The sequence below is a fragment of the Lissotriton vulgaris genome, chromosome 5 (genome assembly GCF_964263255.1).
Source record: "Lissotriton vulgaris chromosome 5, aLisVul1.2, whole genome shotgun sequence".
NCBI lineage: Eukaryota > Metazoa > Chordata > Amphibia > Caudata > Salamandridae > Lissotriton > Lissotriton vulgaris.
In genome coordinates this window covers 1,214,095,668-1,214,120,145 of record NC_141693.1, presented here as the reverse complement: position 1 = coordinate 1,214,120,145, position 24,478 = coordinate 1,214,095,668, and the positions used below count along the sequence as shown (strand labels likewise).

General features: G+C 43.1%; 1 protein-coding gene across 1 annotated transcript in view; it reads left to right on the top strand.

The window, feature by feature from the left end:
• Nucleotides 1–23,209, top strand: part of LOC147712313 (kelch-like protein 33) — a 90,910-nt gene extending 67,701 nt beyond the window's left edge. Inside the window, exons 2-4 of the mRNA XM_086920310.1 lie at nt 2,764–3,709; nt 21,462–21,638; nt 22,219–23,209. Of these exons, the coding sequence (XP_086776436.1) occupies nt 2,764–3,709; nt 21,462–21,638; nt 22,219–22,810 (1,715 nt within the window). The 3' untranslated portion in view covers nt 22,811–23,209. The remainder of the gene's footprint in view (nt 1–2,763; nt 3,710–21,461; nt 21,639–22,218) is intronic.
• Nucleotides 23,210–24,478: the final 1,269 nt, after the last annotated feature.

Here is a 24,478-nt window from a genome sequence, read left to right as displayed (position 1 = left end):
CACTTAGACACTCAGACACCCAATCACACACCCAATCAGCTACTCTCACATACCCTCACACACACACACACACTCACAGCCACTCAAACACCTACTTACACACCCATATAGTCACTCACACACCCACACAGTCACTCACACACAGATCACTTACATACGTACCCACTCATAGACCCATACAGCTACTTACAAACCCAATCACAGACCCATACAGCCACTCACACACCCATACAGTCACTGATACATCCACTTTGAGACCCAGAAGAACCACTCACACATCAACGTAGACACTTAGACACCCACTCACAAATCCGTTCTGCCACTCTCAAATCCACTCACAGACCCATACAGCCATTCACACATCCGCTCACAGACCCATACAGCTACTCGCAAACCTACTCACATAGGCCCTCACAAAACCACTCACACACCCACCCAGCTACTCAAACACGCACTCACAGACCCATACATCATTCACACAGTCACTCATTGACTCACAAATCCACTCACACACCTATATACTATATGACTTGTACCAAGATGGAGCCTTCTTCTCTGATACTCTCTCTTCACTTTTTTTCAAGCAACCACAAGATGAGAAGAAAAGGTTTCATGATCTCCAGGGCAACCCAATACCTTTTGTTTTTTTCAAAGCTCTGTACTTCCCTTTTGGTGTGTTCCCCATTTTGGCTCAGTGCCTATGGGATGTTCATATCACGCTGCTTCTTTATCCGTACACTGTGGCCCTCACCTACTCATGACTCAGTTGGCAGGTTACCAGAGTTTCTAGGACTATGACCATGCGCCACAGCTGAGGCCCTTTACAACACATACAGCCCTGCTCTGTAACGTCTTCCTAGCTCCAGTAATTCTTCCATCTGGCTCTCAGAATGCGAGTGTCTGAAACTTAACAGCATGCCCACTGGGTGTCACATAGCTAGGAGGGAAAAACAAAATGATGAAGACGCATTTAAAATAGCATGCTGATACTTAACCTCCGCCTGAAAAAGAGAAAGCAGAGCGATCCAGAAACTCTAAGCTATCACATTCTACTGAATTACTGCACTTTAAGCTTTTATCTTATAACATTTTAATTTTTGTTTTGGGGTATATCGATAGAAACCCCCATGAATTTTCGCCTGAGTGTTCTGAATCTCTTCATTCAGTATATGTGATGTATTTTCCTGCTGGATCTCCCTCTTCGACAACCAAACTAAACGTTTTCCCTGATGTATCACCCTTTGTATCGAGTCTCTGTCTGTATGACATGAACAAATACATGTCTAGTCGCTTACACAAATCACCTAGGTGACATTTCAGGGCCATAATTGTGTCACTATTCCTTGGGACCTACAGCAAAACTCTTTCCAGCAGAATTATCTTCTTGTGTCATAATGTATTTCTCTATTTGTTAGCTCACCCCATTAGCTTTGCCTAGTACTGAACCAAAACATTGAATGCATCCCATTCTGTTGAACTGGTGTCAGTCGAGCCCCAGTTCATGTCAAAATTTCATTTGGATTTTTCTAAATGTATTTCTGGAACCCTCCCCTTCAAGCACCAGGTGAGGGATGCGGAATGCACCTCTAAGAGCAGTGATCCATGCTGCCGCTTAGTTAATTGAATGCCTTTTCTATAATCTATAACACTGACTATACATCCAACTAACAAGCAAATTACATCCAAATAACTGCACAGTGCTGATGTGGTAACTGTGTTCGTTTCTAAACCCTAATCACCTGCAAGATTAAGGGCCTTTGTTACAGTGTGGACCACAAAACCGCACACACCCGCTCATCAAATCTATGAGTTGCAGCTTGCTGCAGCCTTCAGCCATCAAAAGAACTTCTTTTGACAATGTAGGAGCACTTTTGGCGAAAATACACAGTTCCTTTCAACCCACCATATCATGGCAGCAAATAGGAAAAGCAGGTTTTTCAAAATCATAAATCAATTTCCCTGTTTCTCTTTTATCAGAACATGGAACTTGGGAAGGTTGATCACCATAGCATGGCTGGAAGCTTTTCAGTCAAGACTACTTGAAATGAGTTAGAACAGGCCATTCGCACATAGGGTAGGCTAACTCATTTCCTTCAATTCACCCCAGCAAAAAGGCTTCTTTGTCAGTTTAAGAATTAATCCCTGACTCAGTGGGAGGCAGCAACATGGAGTCCTTCCCCTAAATGATACTGCACAGAGCTCCAGCGATGTCAAAGGTTGAAGTGATTGCCTGACTCAGAGGATGGGCTTACTACAAGAGTTACTGGATAACACTCTTTCCATTGCACTATTAATGTTCTAATAGTTTGTATGGCATGCAAAGAATAATGTATTGTGCACATACAGCCTTGCTGCATGCACCGCTCTAATTCAAATAACAGTATATTGCAGTGTCATAACATGCTATATTCCAGTCCTAAACCATTACAAAAAGTCGTCATATTACAAGCCACATTTCAAATGTATTAATTTACTTTTATTTATAGGTTACAGTGAGATGCCTTGAAATGTGCATCCTATCATATGCTTTCGTAAAGTAAGAATATAGAGCAAGTCTTCCCTGTTACAGCCGGCCAATCAATCCAGTGTCAAGACATTAATCAATTGGATCCCCTTTCACTCCTCACTCCATTGTCTCAAGCTGCCTGTCCTCAACTCGAGCATGTAACCATAATTCATCTAAGTGCTGTATGAGCCTTATTTCAAGTTTACCATTTTAGTTCGATTAAAAAGATTTCTAATTCTTCTCCTGTATTCTTCCAGTGCACCGTGCAGCTCTAGCGGCTGGGAGTGACTTCTTCCATGGCATGTTGACCAGTGAAATGAGAGAAGCAAAACAGGAAACAATTGAGCTGAAGACTCTCTCTGTTGCAGAACTTCGTCTGTTCATTGACTTTATCTATTCTGGTATCATTCAGGTAAACTGGGACAGTATCTTTGAAACTACAGAAGCTGCCATGAAATACCAGATGCAAAGCATACTGAACCTGTGCTTCCAATTTCTGCGAGAAGAGATGAGTCCTGAGTTTAGCTTGGACGTGATGTCCCTGGCTGATGCGTATGGTTTGCAAGATCTCAAGCGCTTCACTGAGGAGTTCATCCTGAGGAACTTCAAGCAGGTGGGGGCAGTGCCAAAATACCAGGACCTCACAGCAGATCAGCTTGTGACCTTCCTCAGCAAAGATGCTCTTTACACAACCACAGAGCTGGAGGTCTTCTTATCAGTGGTCCAGTGGATCAACACAGACCGTATGCAGCGCCTGTCCCAAGCAGCACGGGTCATGAAGTGTGTGAGGTTTCCACTAATGACCAACAGGGAGATGAGGCAGATTATAGCTGTTGATTTGATGGCCCCATCAGGAAAGTGCTATGCAGTCCTGGAGGCCTCCCTTCTGAGCGTTCCCGCAGGACCTTCTTTGATCAGCCAGCTTCCTTGCCGCGTACGGTTCCCAGACAAGGTTCTGGTCATCATTGGAGGGGATAGCCTCAATGATGATCTCTCCAACAGAAAACCCAGCAAGGAATTGTGGTTTGCACACAAGTTCATCACAGGAATTGGTCTTGTGAAGTACATTGAGTGGCGCAAGCTGATTTCTCTTCCAGAAATGCCACGTTTTCGCCATGGGGTGATTACACTGGATAACAATATCTATGTTTTTGGGGGCAATTTTTACTATGGCCAACAAGATGTCCTGAAGACAGCTATCAGGTAAGCCAAAACTGTGAGGTTGCAGATGGCCACCAGCCTCAAAGGTCCTGTCTCTCTCACACTGTGTAGCACTGACTCAGAATGAGATATACAAAACTACAGTCTAGAAACATCTCTCTCTGATTAGCTAGATGGTTGAATATTTACAGTGAACGGTTCCTTTCTTTGTTTTAGTACCAAAATAGAATTTATTACAAAGTGTAGAGGTTGTTTCCATGCTTGCATTGGACTAGGTTGCCGCCCTGCCTTTGTGCTTCTAAAGATATGAAAACCACAAACAGTTTGCCACAAATGGTTCAAAACCAGGTGGTTCAGACCAAACTTAATGAACTCCTATTGGAAAAAGTAATACACCTAGGTAGATCTCGTGGACTTGGCACTCTGAAGAGGTAAGCTCAGGATATTTCAGCATGTACATAGGTATAATCTTTACTAAAGGCTATTTCTAGACTGTGTTCACAACTCTGTGTAAGTTCCAAAGTGTTTACAAGGAGGTATTAATGAAAGTAGCCACTCTGGGACACAGGTAGGGTTTAACCCCTTAACCGCGGCCGGTATTTCGCTGCAGTGCGGTGGTTCCAAGGAGTGGGCGGGCCGCGTCGGCTGTTGGACGTTCGCAGCACCAGCGAGGAAGTGCTCGCGACGGCCCACGGCAGACGGCAGGAGGGAGGGCGTTGAGCATTTATCTGATCAGCATCATGTCCTTTCCCCTCACACTGATCCATGTGTTGATCAGCATTCCATTGTTTACATCTTATATATTTCTTTGTTAAATGTATTTGCCTGCTAGTCTAAGTTTGTTAATAGTTCAGGCCATATCAGGTGATGGTTCTTAATGTAATAACTAGTTGCATTTATTGTGCCATTAATGCATTTGCTATTGACCAATTCATTGCACCTTTCTTACGCCAATATGCACTGTGACATAATCCGTAACAATGGATGCACTCTGTGAGTATGCAACAACTGTGAAGCTTTGTCTATGTGCATACTCCACAGTAGCACCAATGCCATTGTTAACCAAAACATGCAATACAAACATAAAATCAATAGCAAAGCCAATAACTCAGTTTTATATTTTCAGTTACAGGCCTGGCCCCTCCGGTATGGGTAAGCCTGGGGTCCCCCACGCTCCGCAGGGGCGTCAGGGGCTTTTGTTACGCCCCTGTCTAGGCACACTGGATGTGTATGTCATCAACAGGACAGAGGTAGAAGCAGTGGAAATTCTTGACACACTGAATTCTTCCGGTGGACTAGTTGCTGCATGCTTTTGCAAGGGACTGACAACGTTTGTTCGTCTAATGGAAACCATTAGAGGAACGATCATAGAAAATCATTTATTTGCTGAAAAGTTAAGGTTTTCTTGCGGTGAAACATGCCAAGAAAGGATTGATTTGTGTAAAATGTATTCATGAGATAAAGAACTGAATAGGACAAAAACATGTTGACTGAATGCTCTCAGCTATCAAATAGCCCCTCATATATTACAATGGAAAAACTTCCTATGAGGTAGAAGGAGACACCCAGATACCCTGTAGTTTGATACTGAGACTAAATACTTTGGGCCAGATCTACAAGGAAGTGCCGCAGCACAGGGATGCAAAAAATTTACAAGAATACGTTGCATCTCTGTGCCTCCCCCTGCACTGTTGCACTGTCACACAAACTGCAACCATGCGCTGGCGCAGGCAAGATGCCTGCGTCGTGGGGAGATTGTTTTTGTGCAGGAAGGGGCACCTTCCTGCACAAAAACAATCATTACAGGCATTTTCCTCTTTCAATGCATGCTGTAGAATGCAGCACGCATTGAAAGAGGAAAAAACGAGGAGAAAGGAAAAGATTTCTCCTCTTGCACAGCAACACCCATGGAAAGCCCCTTCAATGCAAAGTCCTGTGTGTGAAGGAGAAGAAAAGTCACTCAGGGTGACTTTTCCTGTCCTTGTAAATATGCAGGAGCCCCCTCTACCAGTACGTCAGGAAAAGTGACGTAATGGTGGCGCAGGGGGCTTGTAAATCTGCCCCTCCCTGTCTTCATCCAAGAGGTGGTTTACAATGCCTCAATCCAGTAGCTGAAGGGGGTGCACAAAAGCAAGAATAAAAGTTCAAAGAAAGGGTGACCCAAATGCCACTCTCTGTGTATTAAACACAAGAAACTAGTTTCACCAGACCTTAAAAGAATTCTGTCTGTACATAGCACCAAGGGGTTTTAAAAGAGAAGGCTAGCTGTGTAGATTCTCAATTATTATTATCATAAAGACATGTTCAATGCGTTCATAGATATATCACATAGCAAGTGAAACAAGCATTGGCATAGGTTTTGCCTATGTGATTAATAATAAGTTGTTTTTTGTTGCAAGTTGTAGCTTGCTGAATAGTTGTACAATATAAGTTACAGAAAGCCTTTGAATGTTTTATGGCTTGTTTGAGTGCAAACAGACTATATATTGTGCTGTTACTAGTGATAGAGTGCGGGTAAATAATAGCAACATTTTGAAAAATGAAATGAAAGAGGAAAATAAAAGAATTAATTGATGTAATGGCAGTATTATGTGTTTAGAGGAGTTTTGATAACTTTAGGGCCCAGTGCCACTGTTCCTGCTGCACCATTCAAATCATGCCCCTAGTGTCTGCAAGATAGCAATATTTATGACTGCCTGTTTCGTAGTAAAATATAGCAATATTTGGTGTTTTAGGGGAGTTATAACAACTTTGGGCCCCAATGCAACTGCAGCACCATTCAAATCATGACTTCATTGTCTGGAAGGTAACTGCACTTGTAACTGCCTGTTAAGTAGTGAAATATTGCAATATTTGGTGTTTAGAGGGGTTCCCAGAGCTTTGGGCTGGGTGTCACTGCACCTGATGCACCACTGAAATCATGACGCTAGTGTCTGCAAGGTAACTGCAGTTGTGACATCTTATTTAGTAGTTAAATATAGCACTATTAGGTGTATAGAGAAGTTCTGACAACTGTTGACCCCGGTACCACTGCATCGGCAGCACCTTTAAAATCATTGCCCTAGAGCTTGCCAGATAACTGAACTTGTGTCTGCATGTTTAGAAGTAAAAATTAGCAATATTCTGTGTTTAGTGGGGTTCCCGGAGCTTTCGGCCCTGGTGCCACTGCACCTGCTACACCACTCAAATCACGCCCCTTTAAACTGCATGATAACTGCAATTGTGTCTGCCTGCATAGTAGTAAAATATTGCAATAGTAGGTGTTTGGAGGAGTTCTGACAACGTTTGAGCCCAGTGCCACTTCACCTGCTGCACCATTCAAATCATGATCCTGTTGTCTGCAAGGTAACTGAGCTTGTGACTGCCTGTTTAGTAGCAAAATATAGCAATATTAGGCGTTTAGAGTGGTGCCTAGAGCTTTTGGCCCTGGTACTACTGCAGCTGCTGCACCACTGAAATTATGACCATATTGCCTGCTAGATAAAAGCCTTGTGCTGTCTTGTTTAGTAGTAAAATTTAGCAATAATCTGGGTTAAGTGGGGTCCCTAACAATCTTCGCCCCAGAGCCACTGCACCTGCTGTACCATTCAAACCAAGTACATTTTAACTGCAAGATGGTGACTTCCTGTTTTGTAGTCAAATATAGCAATAATATGTGTTTAGACCCAGTGTTACTGCACCTGCTGTATTATTCAAATCATGAACATGTTGTCTGCAAGGTAACTGCACTTGTGTCTGCCTGTTTAGCAGTAAAATACAACATAGCTCTTGTAGAGTAACTTTATTTTTAATGCAAAGTGTTTATTACACATTTAGAATTTGATCTAATGACCAAATAGATTAAGTTTAATTAATCAATACGATAATGCCTACAATTGCAAAGAAAGGTACTGAGGCATAAATAGGAAATGCCACAAATGTCCTAAGGCTAAAGCAAATGCTTTGCTCAACTAAGTAATAAAAAGCAAGCATTCCAGGATTCTGTTAGAAGGAGGCCTGTGCGGAATTCTGCAGATTTACCAAAAAACTTTGTGAGATTCCACAGATTTCCACACGCAGTTGTTGTACCTTTCATCACATGCACACAACATGTTCTAAAAGAACTAACCCTTGGGAGGGGTCGATAGGTGGGGAGAGTATGATTACTGGGGTATTTCATGATATTCTCACAGAAAGGAATCATGAGCAGCACAGCAGATGGTAGGCTCATTGGCCCACCTGCATGTGGAGGCTTCCCCTACACTATCACTAGGTGCTTGCAAACATTCTCCTAAAAGTTTGGTCTGTGATGTGACCGAGGGCCGCATTGATGCCAGCTGGTTGGGGGTCGGGGTTGGAGCTGAGGGTGTTGGCAGTAATGTGAATGTAGGGGAAGCAAAGCATATACACCCAGTGCAGTTGCAGCCCATGCAGGTAAGCATGGTGGTGTGGTGGGGAGGGACATGACAGACAATGGACTAGGGAAAATAAAAAATAAATACAAATAAATAAATAAAACCACTTAACTTGCATTAACCATGTTGCCGACTCGGCAATGCAGAAAGTGGTTTTATTTATTTGTTTGTTTATTTTATTTTCACTATTCTGTTGTTTGTCATTCCCCCGCCTGCCGTGCCCCCTGCCATGCCCCACCACGCTTACCTGCATGGGCCATGCCTGATCTAGCGTCTGAATTGAACAATGTAAAAGCCAGAAGGTTGGGGATTATTCTCAGCTTCCCTAGGTAACCAAACTGTGTGATCTCAGGGTCTTGTTTTATTCTGCTTTCACTCCTTTTTCTTCGTTATCACATATAAGAGGACCTCAACATACTTGCCTTTCAGGATGTGCGCTGTAAAGAATCATCTATGTTTGATTTACTGAACTATATTGTTGTTCATGTATAATAGGACCCAAGGAAACCCAAAGAGTGCACATAACAACTGACTTGACTTTTAGTTCACTACAGGAATTATTGTCAGGGTGGGTGGGAAATACATTTTTCTAAATTAATGTTTGGAAACTATAACATTTTAAACAAATACTACTCAATCCACAGATCAATTCTGATGTTCTAAGGCAAAACGGTTATGCATTCCAATAAAAAACACTTTTTGAATTTTGACTTTATCATTTTTACACTTTTGCTGCATGATGTCTGTAAAAATAAAGGTGTTTCGAAAGAAAGTAGTGCAGGACAATCTGGTTACTTCCTCTCTCTAGCTTCAGTTAACCTTTAAATTAATGCTTCACAATTTATTCAATATCTTATTTGACATATTTGTTATATAAAATGTTATCACTAAGTAGAGTAAACAGCAGCCCAGTGCTGCTGTTGACCATGGGGCTGCATGTATATGTCGGGAGAGCTTCATGCAGCCCCCGGGCCGTACTTTGAGTATCAGTGCACTATCATGAGATAAAGTCTTCTGTGACGTGTCAGTGTGGCATGCACTGTAGTGGCATTGCATGGTTATGCATTGTCAGTAGTAACTACAACTGCGAAACAACAGGCTTACTAATTGGATGAGTGTGGAATAGGGCCGCCCTGCTTACTAGTGGTAGGTGGGTGCGCCTGTAAACTCTACGGTGCTGCAGAATGGAGTTTTTGGACGAATACCACCCTCCAATCAGAGTGCGAGTGCCCACAACTTCAAAAACTCCACCAGCGGAGCAGAGTTCACTGCCCCACCCTTACTAGAAGCTGTCTCCCTTTTCCGTGGGAAGAGATCTTATCTTGACAGTAAACAGTGCTTTGTTCAGTATCCAAGCACACCAATACTTAGATTTCAACAGTTCAGTAAATCCAAAATATATGACATAAACATTAGCATCATATGTGTTTCTTTTTTAATGTCTTTTTCTTGTTAGACTCCAGCCAACACGTGTTTCGTCATTCGGGACAAGACACCAGCAACTTCCTCAGGGCTGGAAAACATATACAAATAATACAGTATCAGCCCAGGTTACATCGGGCAGCAATTCTAAAATAAGGTAATCTTGCATTACACTAATTCAAGTTGCATAAAAGGTCCTTGCCAATCAACAATGCAGAGGACTCATACGTGTGAGGAAAGGTAAAGATTTCACCACAGTAGAACAGAATCTAATGTCTGATACTCAATAAATATTATAAGAGCAGATCAATGATGGTCGTATACGTGAGACAGGAAATCGCTGCTGGTGCATATAACGGTCGTGGGGATTGGGAGTGGGTGAAGTAGTGTTCAGACTTTTATTCAGAAAGTGCTTTAAAACTCCCATGTGATTACATTCCACACGTGATGTCAAAACTAAGGGAAGCCCCAGGCCTATCTTATGAAAATCCACTCAGTGCTAAGTGCCTAAAACAAATGATAACATCTGTTTGTAACAATAGTACGTAATGAAACATATGCTTGACATATCAGCATCCAGAGGGAGGAGACATACCTTCTGGCTGGTTATAATTCTGACCCAGCCTAAATAAGGCAATATTGCTGGTAGTTCGTTATTGTGCCTTCTAGGAGTTATCCAATCTGTAAAGATACATCCAGTAAATCGGAGATAGACTACTCAGCTAAGTCCACACTATATTCAAACTGTAATATTCCTCATAAATCTCCAAAATCCAATCAATGCCAAAAATATAATCCTTTATAACGTCATCGTCTGTAAATATCACACGCTACCACCCGAACAGCCGGCACAGGTATAAACCACACAACAAATTCAGTCTCTGATTTATTACAGTTACTAGGTTCCTAGGTATATAATAAACCATATGAGTTAGACTAGCCTTTGTGAATAATATCAGTATCCATGAGCTGATATATCAGATTAAAACAACAAATTCCCCTCTCAGTGTAAATGAAGGTGTGTAGTTGATAATAGATTGCCTGATAAATCTAGGGCCATAGTCATGGAGCGCCCTAAAGGTGACACTTCCTGCTTTGAAGGCAATCCGCTGGGCCACTGGCAGCCAGTGATGTTTTTCTAACCCAGCTCTGATTGATTGCCACTTTGGTTGTTTCCAGATCAGTCTTGCCGCCTGGTTTTGGACTATCTGTAGGCGTTTTAGTAGTCCCGCCGGAAGACCTAAATAGAGACTGTTTGAAAAATCTAACCGGGAGAGAACAAGGGCAATCACCACTTGAATAAGTGCAGAGTCTGTTAAAAGATGGGCAATCTTTCTAATCTTCCTAAGTTGGTAGAAACTAGCAGAAACTACCGTTCCCACCTGTCCTTTGAGGGATAGATCCTCATTGAGTGTAATCCCCAAGCTTTTTACCGATTGGGTCTTTGTGGGGGGGGATCCCATGTCTGTTGGCCAGCACAGCTGCCCCCAGCTCAGTTCACTTTCCCCAGGCAAGATCAATTCTGTCTTGCCTGGGTTCAGTTTAAGATGGTTAGAGGTCATCCACTTTTGTATGTGTGACATTATGGCTGAGCATTCGGCTGCGGAATTTGGGGAGTTTAGAGGGATGATCAGCTGAAGATCGTCAGCATAATTAAATAGGGTGAATTTGTAATTTTTTAAGGAATAAATCAGTGGGCGGAGGTAAAGGTTAAATAATAAGGGGGAAAGCGACGAACCTTGGGGGACACCACAGGTCGATGACATCTTGGGGGCTGTAAATGATCCCAAACGCACCGATTGTGTGCGGTTTGTGATAAAAGAGGCAATCCAATTCCGAGCGGGGCCCCTGAGGCCGGCCTGTTCGACACGGTTGATCAAGATGTTATAGTCAACCGTGTCGAACGCGGCCGATAAGTCAAGGAGCACCTCTGATTTACTGGATGTATCTTTACAGATTGGATAACTCCTAGAAGGCACGATAACAAACTACCAGCAATATTGCCCTGCCATATTTAGGCTGGGTCGGGATTATAACCAGCCAGAAGGCATGTCTCCTACCTCTGGATGCTGATATGTCAAGCATATGTTGCATTACGTACTATTGTTACATACAGATGTTATCATTTATTTTAGGCACTTAGCATTGAGTGGATTTTCATAAGGTAGTCCTGGGGCTTGCCTCAGTTTTGACATCACATGTGGAATGTAATCACATGAGGGTTTTAAAGCACTTTCTGAATAAAAGTCTGAACACTACATCACCCACTCCCAATCCCCACGACTGTTATATGCACCAGCCGCGCTTTCCTGTCTCACATGCACGACCATCATTGATCTTCTCTTATATTATTTATTGAGTATCAGACATTAGGTTCTATTCTACTGTGCTGAAATCTTTACCTTCCCTCACACGTATGAGTCCTCTGCATTGTTGATTGGCAAGGACCTTTTATGCAACTTGCATGGGTGTAATGCAAGATTACCTGTATTTAAGCATTACTGCCCGCTGTAACCCGGGCTGATACTGTATTATTTGTATATGTTTTCCAGCCCGGAGGAAGTCGCCGGTGTCTTGTCCTGAACGACGAAGCACGGGATGGCTGGAGTCTAACAAGAAAAATACATTAAAAAATAAACACATATGATGCTAATGTTCATGTCATATATTTTGGAATTACTGAACTGTTGAAATCTATGTATTGGGGTGCTGTGATACTGAACAAAGTTAGTGGATCGGCTGATCTAATTGTGGAGGTGTTGGATGATTGCTTCCAACCTAAGCATCCAACAGTGAAAACAAATCTAGACACCCAATAATAACTGAAATGGGTGAGTGCCAGTCAGGCCAAGGGTATAATCATCCCAAATCATTTACCTTAAGTAAACAGGGCTTAAATAGTGTGAAAAGCTTTATTAGAAGCATCATAGATGTGTGGAGCCATGGAAATTTCAGAAAAAAAATCCTCAAAAGCAAGTGAACACAGCAATTAAGCCATTGGGAAGTGGTAAGAGCCCTATTTTAAGGTATAGTAAATACAAGAGATTTCACAATCACAGCACAAACTTAAAAATCCAAGAAGGTTTCGGCACTAACCACTGGAGGGTGCATTTTCCTACAGCGTCTCTCATGTGAAAATAGGTGTTGTTTACCCACTTTCACACAAACATTAAAATGCTCTGGTCCAAGCAGCATGCAACCTGCAGTTTTTTTGTGAATGGGAAATTAGGTACATAGTGAAATAGTAAGGCGGTAAAAGCTTTCACAGTACCCAAAGTGCAAGGCAAGCTAGGAGGTCGGGTCGCCTTTGAGAAAACATAGGAATGTTCACCTCCTTAATATGCTGTTATTAAATCAGTTAAAGATATACATATTTACCTATTTAGGTCACTCAGGAACTTGGCTCACTTTAGTTTTTAGAGTAGGGCACACCATTGAGGCACCACAACAATTTAGGATTTGCTGGAGCTCTCACTAGGAGCTGTTCTAACTCATACCGAGAGTGCAATGGGTGTGAAGCACTTTTTTGTTAAATTTGTGTTTAGAGATCGATATTTAGTGTTAAATGCGAGCATAATGCATCATATGTACGATTGGCAGTTGTTGGTAAAGAGGTTCCATGCAGAAAAAGTGAGAGTGTATGTATAACAATTCTTTCTGTAATAGGACTCTTGCCTGGCGCTTGGTATCTAAGTTACCGGTCTCCACCAGTATAGCATTTTTAATCATAACAACAGCAAATACTGAGAATTTAACATGCAATAATAATTTCTTCCTGCTTTGTTGCTTAATAATTCTTTTATTCCATTGTTAGGAACATTCATTCAGTACAGCATACAACCTTCAAAACAACAAAATGGCCAACATGTGATACCCGCCTCATTGCGCTTCTTCAGGGCTGTTACAAACATAAAGTTCTGAATCATTTCACATCAATGAAAAAACAGATAAACATGAAGTTCCAAACAAAATTTATGTACATATACGCTCTATATCTATCATTCTACAGATGACATTCCTATTTTACAACACACTTGATGGCAACTCATTTAAATCAGTACTCCTAGGTTGCACTGCAATTTCAACAAATTTACTAAAACATCCATATAGACATCAACCAGATTCACTTTACCTAAGTACACACAAGTAAATGTTCGGACAAGCAAATTATGTGTAGTAAATCTGCATAGTATCATTATTTGCTTATTTGCCCCAATATAAGCATTCATGATTTCCCATGCATATTTCCTCATTATGAACCTTATTTCATACTTTCTACTCTCTTGAATGATCCCTGTAGAGACTGATATGTAATAAAAAAATCAGTTACCTTTTAATATTAATATTTTATGATCTTCCTGGCGTTTTTAGTAAACTTCAATTGGCCTCTTTCTGGTTAATTGAATTTCAGTATCTATGTTAGGAGAGTAACTCCCTTACTATTTCAAATTGTTTATCTACCCCCAACAACACTTATTAGCTATTCTAATTTGATTTTGATACTAACATGATCTCACCTCGTGAATTTTATTTTGCAATACTTCATGTCACTTTTATAGTTTCTAGTGTTCTTATTGATAGTTTTGTCAATGTAGAATCCCCCTGATAAGAGTCTGAAAGAAGGGAAAAATATGAAAATCGTATTGTGTCTATTTACAAGAAATTGCTTTTTTAGTAATTATCTCTTTTTGTAATCCATGCTAACTCCAGCAATAACCTCGAGTATATCTAAATCCACATTCCACCCAAGATTCCGCTGCCAATTGCCTTCCTGGTCCAGGGAATCAACTGCGTACTCCCACGCCTATTTTTAACTAATTGTAAATTCTTTCTATTAACTTATTCGGGCAAAATAAGAGACAGGAAACATCTACCCGCAATTTATAGAAAACGGCTCCATGTTCAATGGATCTCCCCCGCGTTGCCCTGCATTTCTGTCTGTCATTTGAATTCAAACCGAAGTTCATCCGGTGGTCCCACTTTATACTGGGTTACACTATCACAACAAAAAACCTCACTCCCAAGTTATCCTGATAAATGTACAAATGTACATTTAGTTAATAATGGGCCCGGGAGAAAGTTGTTGATTCCTTGGACAGGGAAGGATATTGGCAGCAGAATCTTGGGTGGAATGTGGATTGAGGTATACTCAAGATTATTGCTCGAGTTAGCATGGATTACGGAAGTAGCAATTTCTGGTAATAGACACAATAAGATTTTCACATTGTTCCCTTCTTTCAGAATCTTATCAGAGGGATTCAACATTGGCAAACTATGGGAACACTGGAAACTATACAAGTGACATGAAGTATCGCAGAATAAAACTCGTAAGGTGAGATCATTATTAGAATCAAAATCAAATTAGAATAGCTAATAATTGTTGCTGGGGGTACATAAACAATTCGAAATATTAAGAGAGTTTTTCTTTTTTTTGTCCTCTCTTAGACTGATATTCAATGTACCAGAAAGAGGAAAATTGAAGTTTACAAAAAAGACCAGGAAGATGATAAAATATATATATTAAAGGGTAACTGATTTTATTACATATCAGTCTCTACTGGGATCATTAAAGAGAGTAAAAAGTATGAAATAAGGTTCATAATGAGGACACCTGCATGGAAAAGCAGGAATATTTATATTGGGCCTAATAATTGAATAATGATACTATGCAGTTTTACTAAACATACTTTGCTTATTCAAATATTTACTTTTGTGTACCTGGGTAAACTGAATCTGGTTGATGTCTCAATGGAAGTTTTAGTAATTTTTTTAAAATTGTAGTGCAACTTAAGAGGACTGATTTAAAGTAGTTGCCATCAAGTATGTTGTAAAATAGGAATGTAATCTGTAGAATAATAGATGTAGACTGTGTATGTACATAGATTTTGTTTGGAACCCCATGTTTATCTGTTTTTTCATGGTTGTGAAATGATTCACCCAAAGGTACCACCATGCGTAAATGAGTGGCCTCGACACTATATATTGCACTTTGAGTCCATTTGGGGATCGGGTCGATGGTTAGGATAGGGATACCTCTCCTAGAGTCCTCTTCGAAGGTATCCAGAATGTCATCCCTAGACAATGGCTCAAAGCAACAGTTAAAATCACCCGCCAGCAGGACATAAGAATCAATATTACAAGAGGCTAGTTCGTTGCTTAGGCCTGTGGATGATAATCGTGAAGATCCACCATTAGTGCCCCTCAGATAGATGTTGAAGATTTCAAGGGACCTCCCTCCTTTGTAATGCAATGATAGCCATTGTAGGTCAAGGGATTTAGTAGACCTTTGGGTGACACCTAGCCTTAGGGCGATACTAATCCAAATCAATAGACCGCCTGAAGGGCGACCTTTAGAACCAGGAAGCTGTACGGCTGGGACAAAGTAGGTCGTGAACCCCGCTCTGTGCCTTGGTTCTTGGCACCAGGTTTCCTGAAAGAGGCAGATGCTATATGGTTCTAGGAATGCAGTCCAATCTGGGTTATCGAGGTTGCGATCGAGCCCAGCCACATTCCAGCTCAAGACCTTTATTACCAATGTATCAGAGGTATGCTGTAAAGAGGCAAGGATGGGCGGAGCAGCTTCAAATACAACCTCTCTGGAGACATTTGGGTTAGATTTAGAATGCTGCGAAAAAGGAGTCTTAATTGAGTCAGCCCCATTCACCTCTGCAGCACTCCCTAGGCTTAGTGGTTGAGGAGTCGTAAAGGATGGAACTATGTCGCCTTCCGAAATATGAGAGTCGGAAGTGACAAGGGGCGTCAACCCTACCTTATTATCTAAGCCATTGGTGCATCCCACTAGGCCCACTGCGAGATCTGAGGGTACGTGCTCTAATGGGCTTCCGACAAACAAGGCAAAAGATTTTTCGGAATTATGCTGGGAATGTTGGCTAGAAAGTCAATCCACCTCCTCCAGGCCACCATATCTGTTTGAAGTAGGAAAGCCGTTCCAAAGTAGCTGGGATTGATTATAAGCTTTAGGATGGCTTTTCCAAGGTTGGTGTTGAACTATGGACCAATCATCCACCGGGGTATGCTGGGTACGGGGTGGGTACAAGAAAGACAGGGGTCTGGGTATAACAGGGGACCCTTCAGAACCAGGCCAGGAGCAGATAAATTGTGCCGTATGCGGGTCCTCGAAGGTCACCACTATGCAATCCCCTGGGCTAGATTTCTTTGTGGGGCCCACCCAGCGAGTTCTACGGACCATCAGTACTCTGCTTTTCTGGCCATTGGGGATAGGTCTATTATTATTTAGCCAATACATTATTTTATTTTTTAGCGACCAGTGGTTCTCATATTGGTCTACACCAATCTGAGGGACACCCGTTAAAACCACCACATAGTCGTTGGCCTCAGGGGGAAGATCAATATATCCCCCTCTGAAGTTGGCCTTTGAAGGCGGGTCCTGTGCAGTACCAAAGGTAGATTTGGGCTGAGCATCAGATTTGGGCTTACCTAAGTGGGGGTCTGGAGCTCGTTGAGAAGCTTTAGATTTGGTGGCAGGAGGGATTTGATTCACTGCCACAGACCTTGGCTTAGGTATCGGTCGGGAGGGGGGTGGTGCTGGGGGTGGGATATCCTGACATGGTGTGGCAGGGTTACGAGGAGGAACATCCTGCGATTGGGTTGAAGAGATTGGTGGTGTGGTGTCCGGGGCAAGGTGCCCCTGATTTTCAAGGGTTTTCAAGCCGAGAGTGGCCAGAGCGATAAGACTTTTTTCCATCTCGAGCAAGTTATTCTCTATTCTCGAGAGTCTAAGGTCGAGAGGGGAAAGAAGTTTCTTTAAGGTTGTCCAAACCAAATCTATAAATGCCCTATCGTTGTTGCCTAACCCTTCAATCTGCAAGCCCTCAGTCTCTTGGACCATACTAGTTGAGATGGCTTCAGGAACCACTGTACCACCCTCCCTAGGAATTTGTGACCCCATATTTTTTCCTTGGGAATCATTTGATGGCGCGTTAGGTGATAGTGCACTCGTTAAATTTAGGTTTTGGGGAAGCACAATTTTCGCCTTTTTACGAGCATAAGCAGTGCCTGCTCGACGCTTCCTTTTGGGTGGTTTACTAGTAATGGGGTTTGAGGGTAACTGGGGGTTAGGGGTCGTAGTCTGGGCACAAAGTGTAGATGCAGGTAGGGGTTTGACTTCTTCTACGTTGGTATATCGCTCTAGCGATGGGGATGGGGTGGAGTTAGTTGAGATCCGATGAACAACAGCCTGTGTGACTACACCTTTAGGGATGACAGGGCGTTCTGGAGTAACCGCGGTGGCTATGTGGCCTAGAGAGGATTTTTTAGAGTGCGCTATCACTTGCGACAGACGTCTAGCAGCATCCAGTTCTAAGGACACCCGGGTTTGCAATTTGGATATTTCATTGTCAATGGCAATATTAGTGCGGGTGATAAAATCGTCCATAGGGCCGCTGATTTGTGAAGCTGCCTTGGAGGTCTTACTCCGAGTTGCTCTAGTACTCATTTCGTGTGGAGCAAGTAGATGAATGTCTGTAGGAAAAAACGATAGAGAGTGGGCCAGTCCAGTCCTCTGCCATCCTCTAACGGCCTCAAACGGCCCAGTCTTAGCCCTGTCTTCGCCCGGGCTGCGTCCCGCGCTGCGGGAGAGTTGAGCCAAGATATAATGGGCGTTTAGGGCGGGAAGGGCGGGGGGCGGTCCGGCGGGGAGAGCGGACCGGATGTTAGTCCGTGGTCTTCGCAGGGACTCCTGGATAACGGAGTCCCTGCACACTCGCAGCCCACGCCTTTCCTCTCACCCCTGCCTCTGCTTCCAGTGTCCAGGTGCTGGTGATGACACACGCACTCCTGTGCGCAGCGGCTCCCGCGAAGCGGGAGCGGCAAGCCGTGTGGGCGGAACTGCCCTCAGAACTCCTCAACAATCAGGGTGAGCCTCTTCTCGTGCTTTACAGCGTCCCACGGAGTTGTTGAAAAAAGCGCCCTTTAAACTGTCAGGTGGGCGGGGGGCGGGCCGGCGGGGAGAGCGGACCGGATGTTAGTCCGTGGTCTTCGCAGGGACTCCTGGATAGCGGAGTCCCTGCACACTCGCAGCCCACGCCTTTCCTCTCACCCCTGCCTCTGCTTCCAGTGTCCAGGTGCTGGTGATGACACACGCACTCCTGTGCGCAGCGGCTCCCGCGAAGCGGGAGCGGCAAGCCGTGTGGGCGGAACTGCCCTCAGAACTCCTCAACAATCAGGGTGAGCCTCTTCTCGTGCTTTACAGCGTCCCACGGAGTTGTTGAAAAAAGCGCCCTTTAAACTGTCAGGTGGGCGGGGGGCGGGCCGGCGGGGAGAGCGGACCGGATGTTAGTCCGTGGTCTTCGCAGGGACTCCTGGATAACGGAGTCCCTGCACACTCGCAGCCCACGCCTTTCCTCTCACCCCTGCCTCTGCTTCCAGTGTCCAGGTGCTGGTGATGACACACGCACTCCTGTGCGCAGCGGCTCCCGCGAAGCGGGAGTGGCAACCCGTGTGGGCGGAACTGCCCTCAGAACTCCTCAACAATCAGGGTGAGCCTCTTCTTGTGCTTTACAGCGTCCCACTAGCGTCGACACTATATATATATATACAAGACCAAATATTGAGAATTCAACACGCCTTAATAATTTCTTCCCGCTTTGGTGCTTAATAATTCTTTTATTCCTTTCTTTGGAAGCTTCATTCAGAACAACATACAGCCTTCAAACCTGCAACCAGACAACTAATTTTTCGCGCCTCATTGTGCTTCGTCAGGGCTGTTACAAACATAAAGTCATGAATCATTTCACAACCATGAAAAAACAGATAAACATGGGGTTCCAAACTATATATATATATATATATATATATATATATATATATATATATATATATATATATATATATATATATATATATATATATATATATATATATAGGGTACTCACCCACAGGTACCACCATGCGTAAATGAGTGGCCTCGACACGTTTGTAAGTGGAGCTCTTTGAGTGGTAACAGTGAGTAAATGCAGGGTTGAGTGAGGGTGTTAAATAGCCTTTAAACCCTTCGTAACAAATTTGTTATTCTGGGCTATAGGGCTAGGATAAAATCGATCAGTGTGATGCTTTTAGGAATTAATGTTCCCAGATATCCGATAGGTTGACATGTTTTGGCATTTATATAGCCCATGAAGGGTCAGCAGGACCTCGTTTTTAACTTGATTTTTGTGATTGCCAATTTTCTGTGCAATGAAATAGTAAAAAACATGCACGTAAACATACAGACCATATTTAGTGGACCTTTTCCTTTTATGGTTATAACTGGAAAGAGAAAAATTGGGGGACGGATTAGTGGACACTCGTTCTTTTTTGGGCCACCCAAACCAGTCATGTGTACTTCTCTGTTCTCCATGCAGGCTGCATTACAGCCTGCATTGCCCCCTCCACCCCCTGGCTGATCGCTGTGTCAAGGCACTCAGACCAATCACAATGCTGCATTGCAGTGTTGTGATTGGCTATGGGGAGGGATCCTAGCTGCCAGCTTCCTGTTCCTGTAGTCGGAGGCAGGAGAGCAGGAGCAGTGACACAGGACCATCCTCAAGGTAAGTTTATGTTTTTTTTATTTTTCCCCGTGTGCCACCACCCACAACACCCCCCTGCTGCAAGCCCCCATACCCTCCACTCATAAGCCAATGCCAGCCACTACTATACTCTACCCCCAAAGGGGGGGGGGGGTGGTTGGTATCAGCACTGTCAGCATAAAACCAGACATCACTGCAGCAACTGCTGAATCGTGGACAGTGAGGGGATGCAACTGTCAGTGGTAAGGAGAGCCAAAAGAGGGCATTTTTCACATGTACATGCATAGACCATCCACTAATGGATTGTGACTGGTTGTTTCACAAGGCCTCACTGTAGAATACAGTCAAAGTAAGTTCCTCTTTTTTACAATTAAATATTTCATGAAAGTATAAGAGTTTGTTTGCACTTGTAACCTCACACAGAATAGTGTTGGTACGGAACACCGACAAACACTGGTCTAAACTTTTAAAAATAGTAATTAATCTGATTTCAGTACTAGCCTCACATCTTTGCTTTTGTGCCTTGCTTCTGGGGGGCATCTCTGCTTCTACCTCTGAATAAAGACTCAGCTTCAGCTCAGGTTTCATACTGTCCTTGAGATAAAGAGGCCAGCTATGTTTTAAATCCTAAACGATTTATAGAAAGAACTCCTGGTGAGAAGCATGAAGGTTAACAAACAGAAAGGGCCCAATTCATAAAGAAAGTCAGAGGATCATTGGTGGAGATCTCTGCCTGTTCCTGTACACAATTGTCCAACTTTCTGCATTTCACAAACATTTCCAGTCGTACACAGGGAAAGCTACATGAGGTGCAGGTTTCCGAGCATTCTTCTGGGAAGGTGGAGTGACATTCCTAGCGGGATACTGTTAGCGCTCTGTGGTGTTCTCCTAGGAAGAACTCTGAACAGAGAAAATAGGATCCTGTGTCCCCCTTCCCTCCCACAAGTGGATTTACCTCAGCCTTGTTCTGTAGTAAATTTACAAGCCTATCTATGGTGGAAAGGGGAGGAAACTGAGTTTTGGAGTCTGCATCAATGTACGTGTGTGGGTGTTCCCCAACTTCCTAGTCAAACCACATCTTGGGAATTCTCACTTCCTACCCCTTCAGTGGGAGTAAAAGTACAGACTTCGCCCTCCTAAATGACATAAAAGAGGTAAATTTGCTTTACTTTTGTGACTTGGACACTCAGTCACCGAAAGCTTCCCAAGCTGGTGTAGTTCTAGGAATGCTTTTCTCACTCTCACCAGAGATGCGGTAATAGCCTTGCAATGACCTGAGGAATCAATTTAGAAGGTTTATCGAATAGACATTTGTAGGCATCAGTGTTGGAAAGGCATCATTAGCAGAACAGGGTGCATGCGAGCTGAGCTAATGATCTTGGCTCTGTCTGTATTACTTGGGTTTGAGTTGTATTTTTCTTCTCCCTCTAGGTACAGCCCCCAGGAAAACGCATGGGAAACTTTAGCGGAAATGAAAGAATGCCACAGCTACTTCCCTTTAGTGTGTCTAGATGGCCTGATATACATTCTTGGGGGAAATACAGACATCACTAATTCAGATTGCCTGAATTCTGTGGAGTGCTACAATCCAGCCAATAACACCTGGAAGTAAGTTATGCAGAATCTTCCTCTCAATTAGTGACCTGTAGACATGGGAAACTTCTATTAGTTGTATGTCCACTATCTAATCCTACTAGTCAAAAGCCACAATGCAACAAACCGGTGTGAACATAAAGAGGACTGCATCTATTTCCATCTCTGAGAGGCCCATGCTTGATTTACTTTCAAAGAGAACCAATTTGCTTTGAATGGCACTCGTGCACCCAAGTCCAGTGCAAGGACTCTTGGAGCACCTATCAAAATAATATTTTTAGGTTTTGGTCCACCTCACCTCATCAGTAAGCTATTTTGTAGGCCTTTCATTACAATCATGCTGCCCACAGCCACCGTAATGTAGCACTTGCTGTAAGTATGTCACTAAGGCCCAACCTAAGCTTGACAAAAGATGAAGGCAGCTGTACTCTATCTGCTGAAGGCCTCTACCATCAGAAAGTCAAAAATCAAACCAAAACCAAAATTGGATTAGTCCACTACAGCCTGAAGCCGGAGCATATCGTTGCAGCAGTCTGTGGAGTGATTGTTTGTCTACACTTGACTCTTGTCACTAACTCATTTTTTATGATTTCAGGTATGCACACCCACTTCCTCAGCCTCTTTGTGGGCATGATGCAGCTGTTTGTGATGGCAAGATTTATGTTTCTGGAGGCTGTGACAGCAGCTACCAATGCCTTAATTCCTTCTTCCTCTATGACCCGGTGAAGAATGCAACATATCTCTCAGCAATGAATGCCATCAGAGCTGGCCAATTAATGGAAACCATCAGAGAGAAGTTATATGTGGCAGGGGGGCTTGGACACAGTGAGCAGGGCTTTGAAGATCAGTACATGTGTGAAGTGTACAGCCCCGCTACAGACTGCTGGACCCAGTTTGCACGTCTCACACAGCCTCATGTTGCTGCTGCTTCATCTGTGTTACATGATGAGCTGTATATCCTTGGTGGCTACTCTTATGAAACCTACCGAGATTCCCACTTGGTCCACTGCTATAACCCAGTGACTGACAGGTGGGTCAACCTGGGCACAATGCCATATGCCTCTGCTGACATCAAAGCTTGTGTCCTCTCCCTGCCTAATCACCAGAGGCAGATAAGCCCTGTTCACTCACTAAATATTGCACGAGCAGATCCAGTAGTTGCTTCAAACTCCAGTTCATCAAGATGATAACAAGGGCCTCCATTGAAACATAAATGTCCATCATGTCTGCCTGACCCAATAGTCTACTCTGTACATGGGGAGCCGGTACTCCTCCATCTGTTTCTTTGCTTTTTCATTCATATTTTGGTTCATCACTTTTCCTTGGAGTCAGTTCTGTGCAGTCACTGAAATGTTTTATGAGCAAAGATGTTCTAATGTATGAACTGAGCTTCCATGAATTTTCTCCTGCGGTGAAAGATTGGACAGCCAGTTCAGGAGTTCAGTGCCACAGTAAAACTTTTACATCTTGTAGCAAGTGACTGCCTCTATTGTATTCTGTCTATGCCTCTGTTCTTCCACTGTATGAATACTTTCCTTCTAGCATTTCTTTTTAAATGGATACTACAATAAACCGTGCTGCCTTTTTCATGCCACAGTGGAGTGTCTCCATCTGTCTTTATTCTTTGAGGTTTGTGATGAACACATAGGAAAAGACTTGTAGCGCATTACTTCAGATGAAAATTTACCGGTGAAGTGCAGCAGTGACATCAAAACATCGCCAGTTGGCCTGCAGAATATTACCCCTTCCAGTACATACCCACACTCCTCTAGCTCAATTTGTGGTCTAAAAATGATTTTAGCCATTTTAAGGTTATCCATTATCTTACTGCGAAGATATAGCTCCTATCTTGTCTCCCTTTAGACCTAACCTTCCTTCTTGAGTTTCTTAGGAAAAGGTTTCTGTGATACTGTGCTGCATGCCTTTGCAGTTTAGGGATATTAAGATCTTACTTCACACAATGCTTCTAAATCCTTCCATCTTTTTCAGTTCCTTTGAAAGTATCACCACTATGACACCAGTTTGCAGCAGATGCATAGCTTATTTACCACCATCTTTGCAGCCTCACTTAAAAAGTCATTAAAGAGCAGCAGACTTCAAATGATTCATGCTACATGCAAACTCAAAAGTATGTGTTAAGGTCTATAAAACTCCTACAAAGAAGTACAGTTGTAGTAGAGGTACAGTTTCACCTTGTTCGCTTATGGATATAGGGTCTTTTATAGATTCATAACAACTCAGGCAAATCCCTGTTCTTAATAAATGACAGGAGTTCTTGATTTGATTTTACCATGCCTAACCCCTTATGCTCCAGCAAAGATTTCACAAAGATACTGTATTTCTCCACCTAATGGGACTTTAGCAGTCCATGGTACATTGGCTCATATTTAGAACCCAAACAAACTAAATAAACTCATACGGTTTGTAGCACGGAGTACAGTCATGAGAGAGACACCTAATATATTAAAATGCAGTTGGCACACTCTTAACTACAAAGTGTAAAAATTCATCAGCCTGCAAGGTATACTGAATAAAAATGTTTCCCATTCAGTGGAGGGGTAGAATAGCAAGTTTTTGTTTACCAATATACAAATCAGGTTTCATCAATGCTATAGGCCTTATTACGACTTTGGCGGTCCATAGGACTGACGAACCAGGGATGGCGGTCCGAAGACCGCCACACTATAGGACACTCGCAGTATTCTGACTGTGGTGGACGGACTGCCACTGGACGGCCAGCACCGCGGGGATCACGAATCCCGCTGGGCTGGTAGTCTTTCACTGGCAGGAATATGCTGATGGGGCTACAGCCAGCACTGCTGAGCATATTCCAAGTTGAATAGAAACATTTTTCT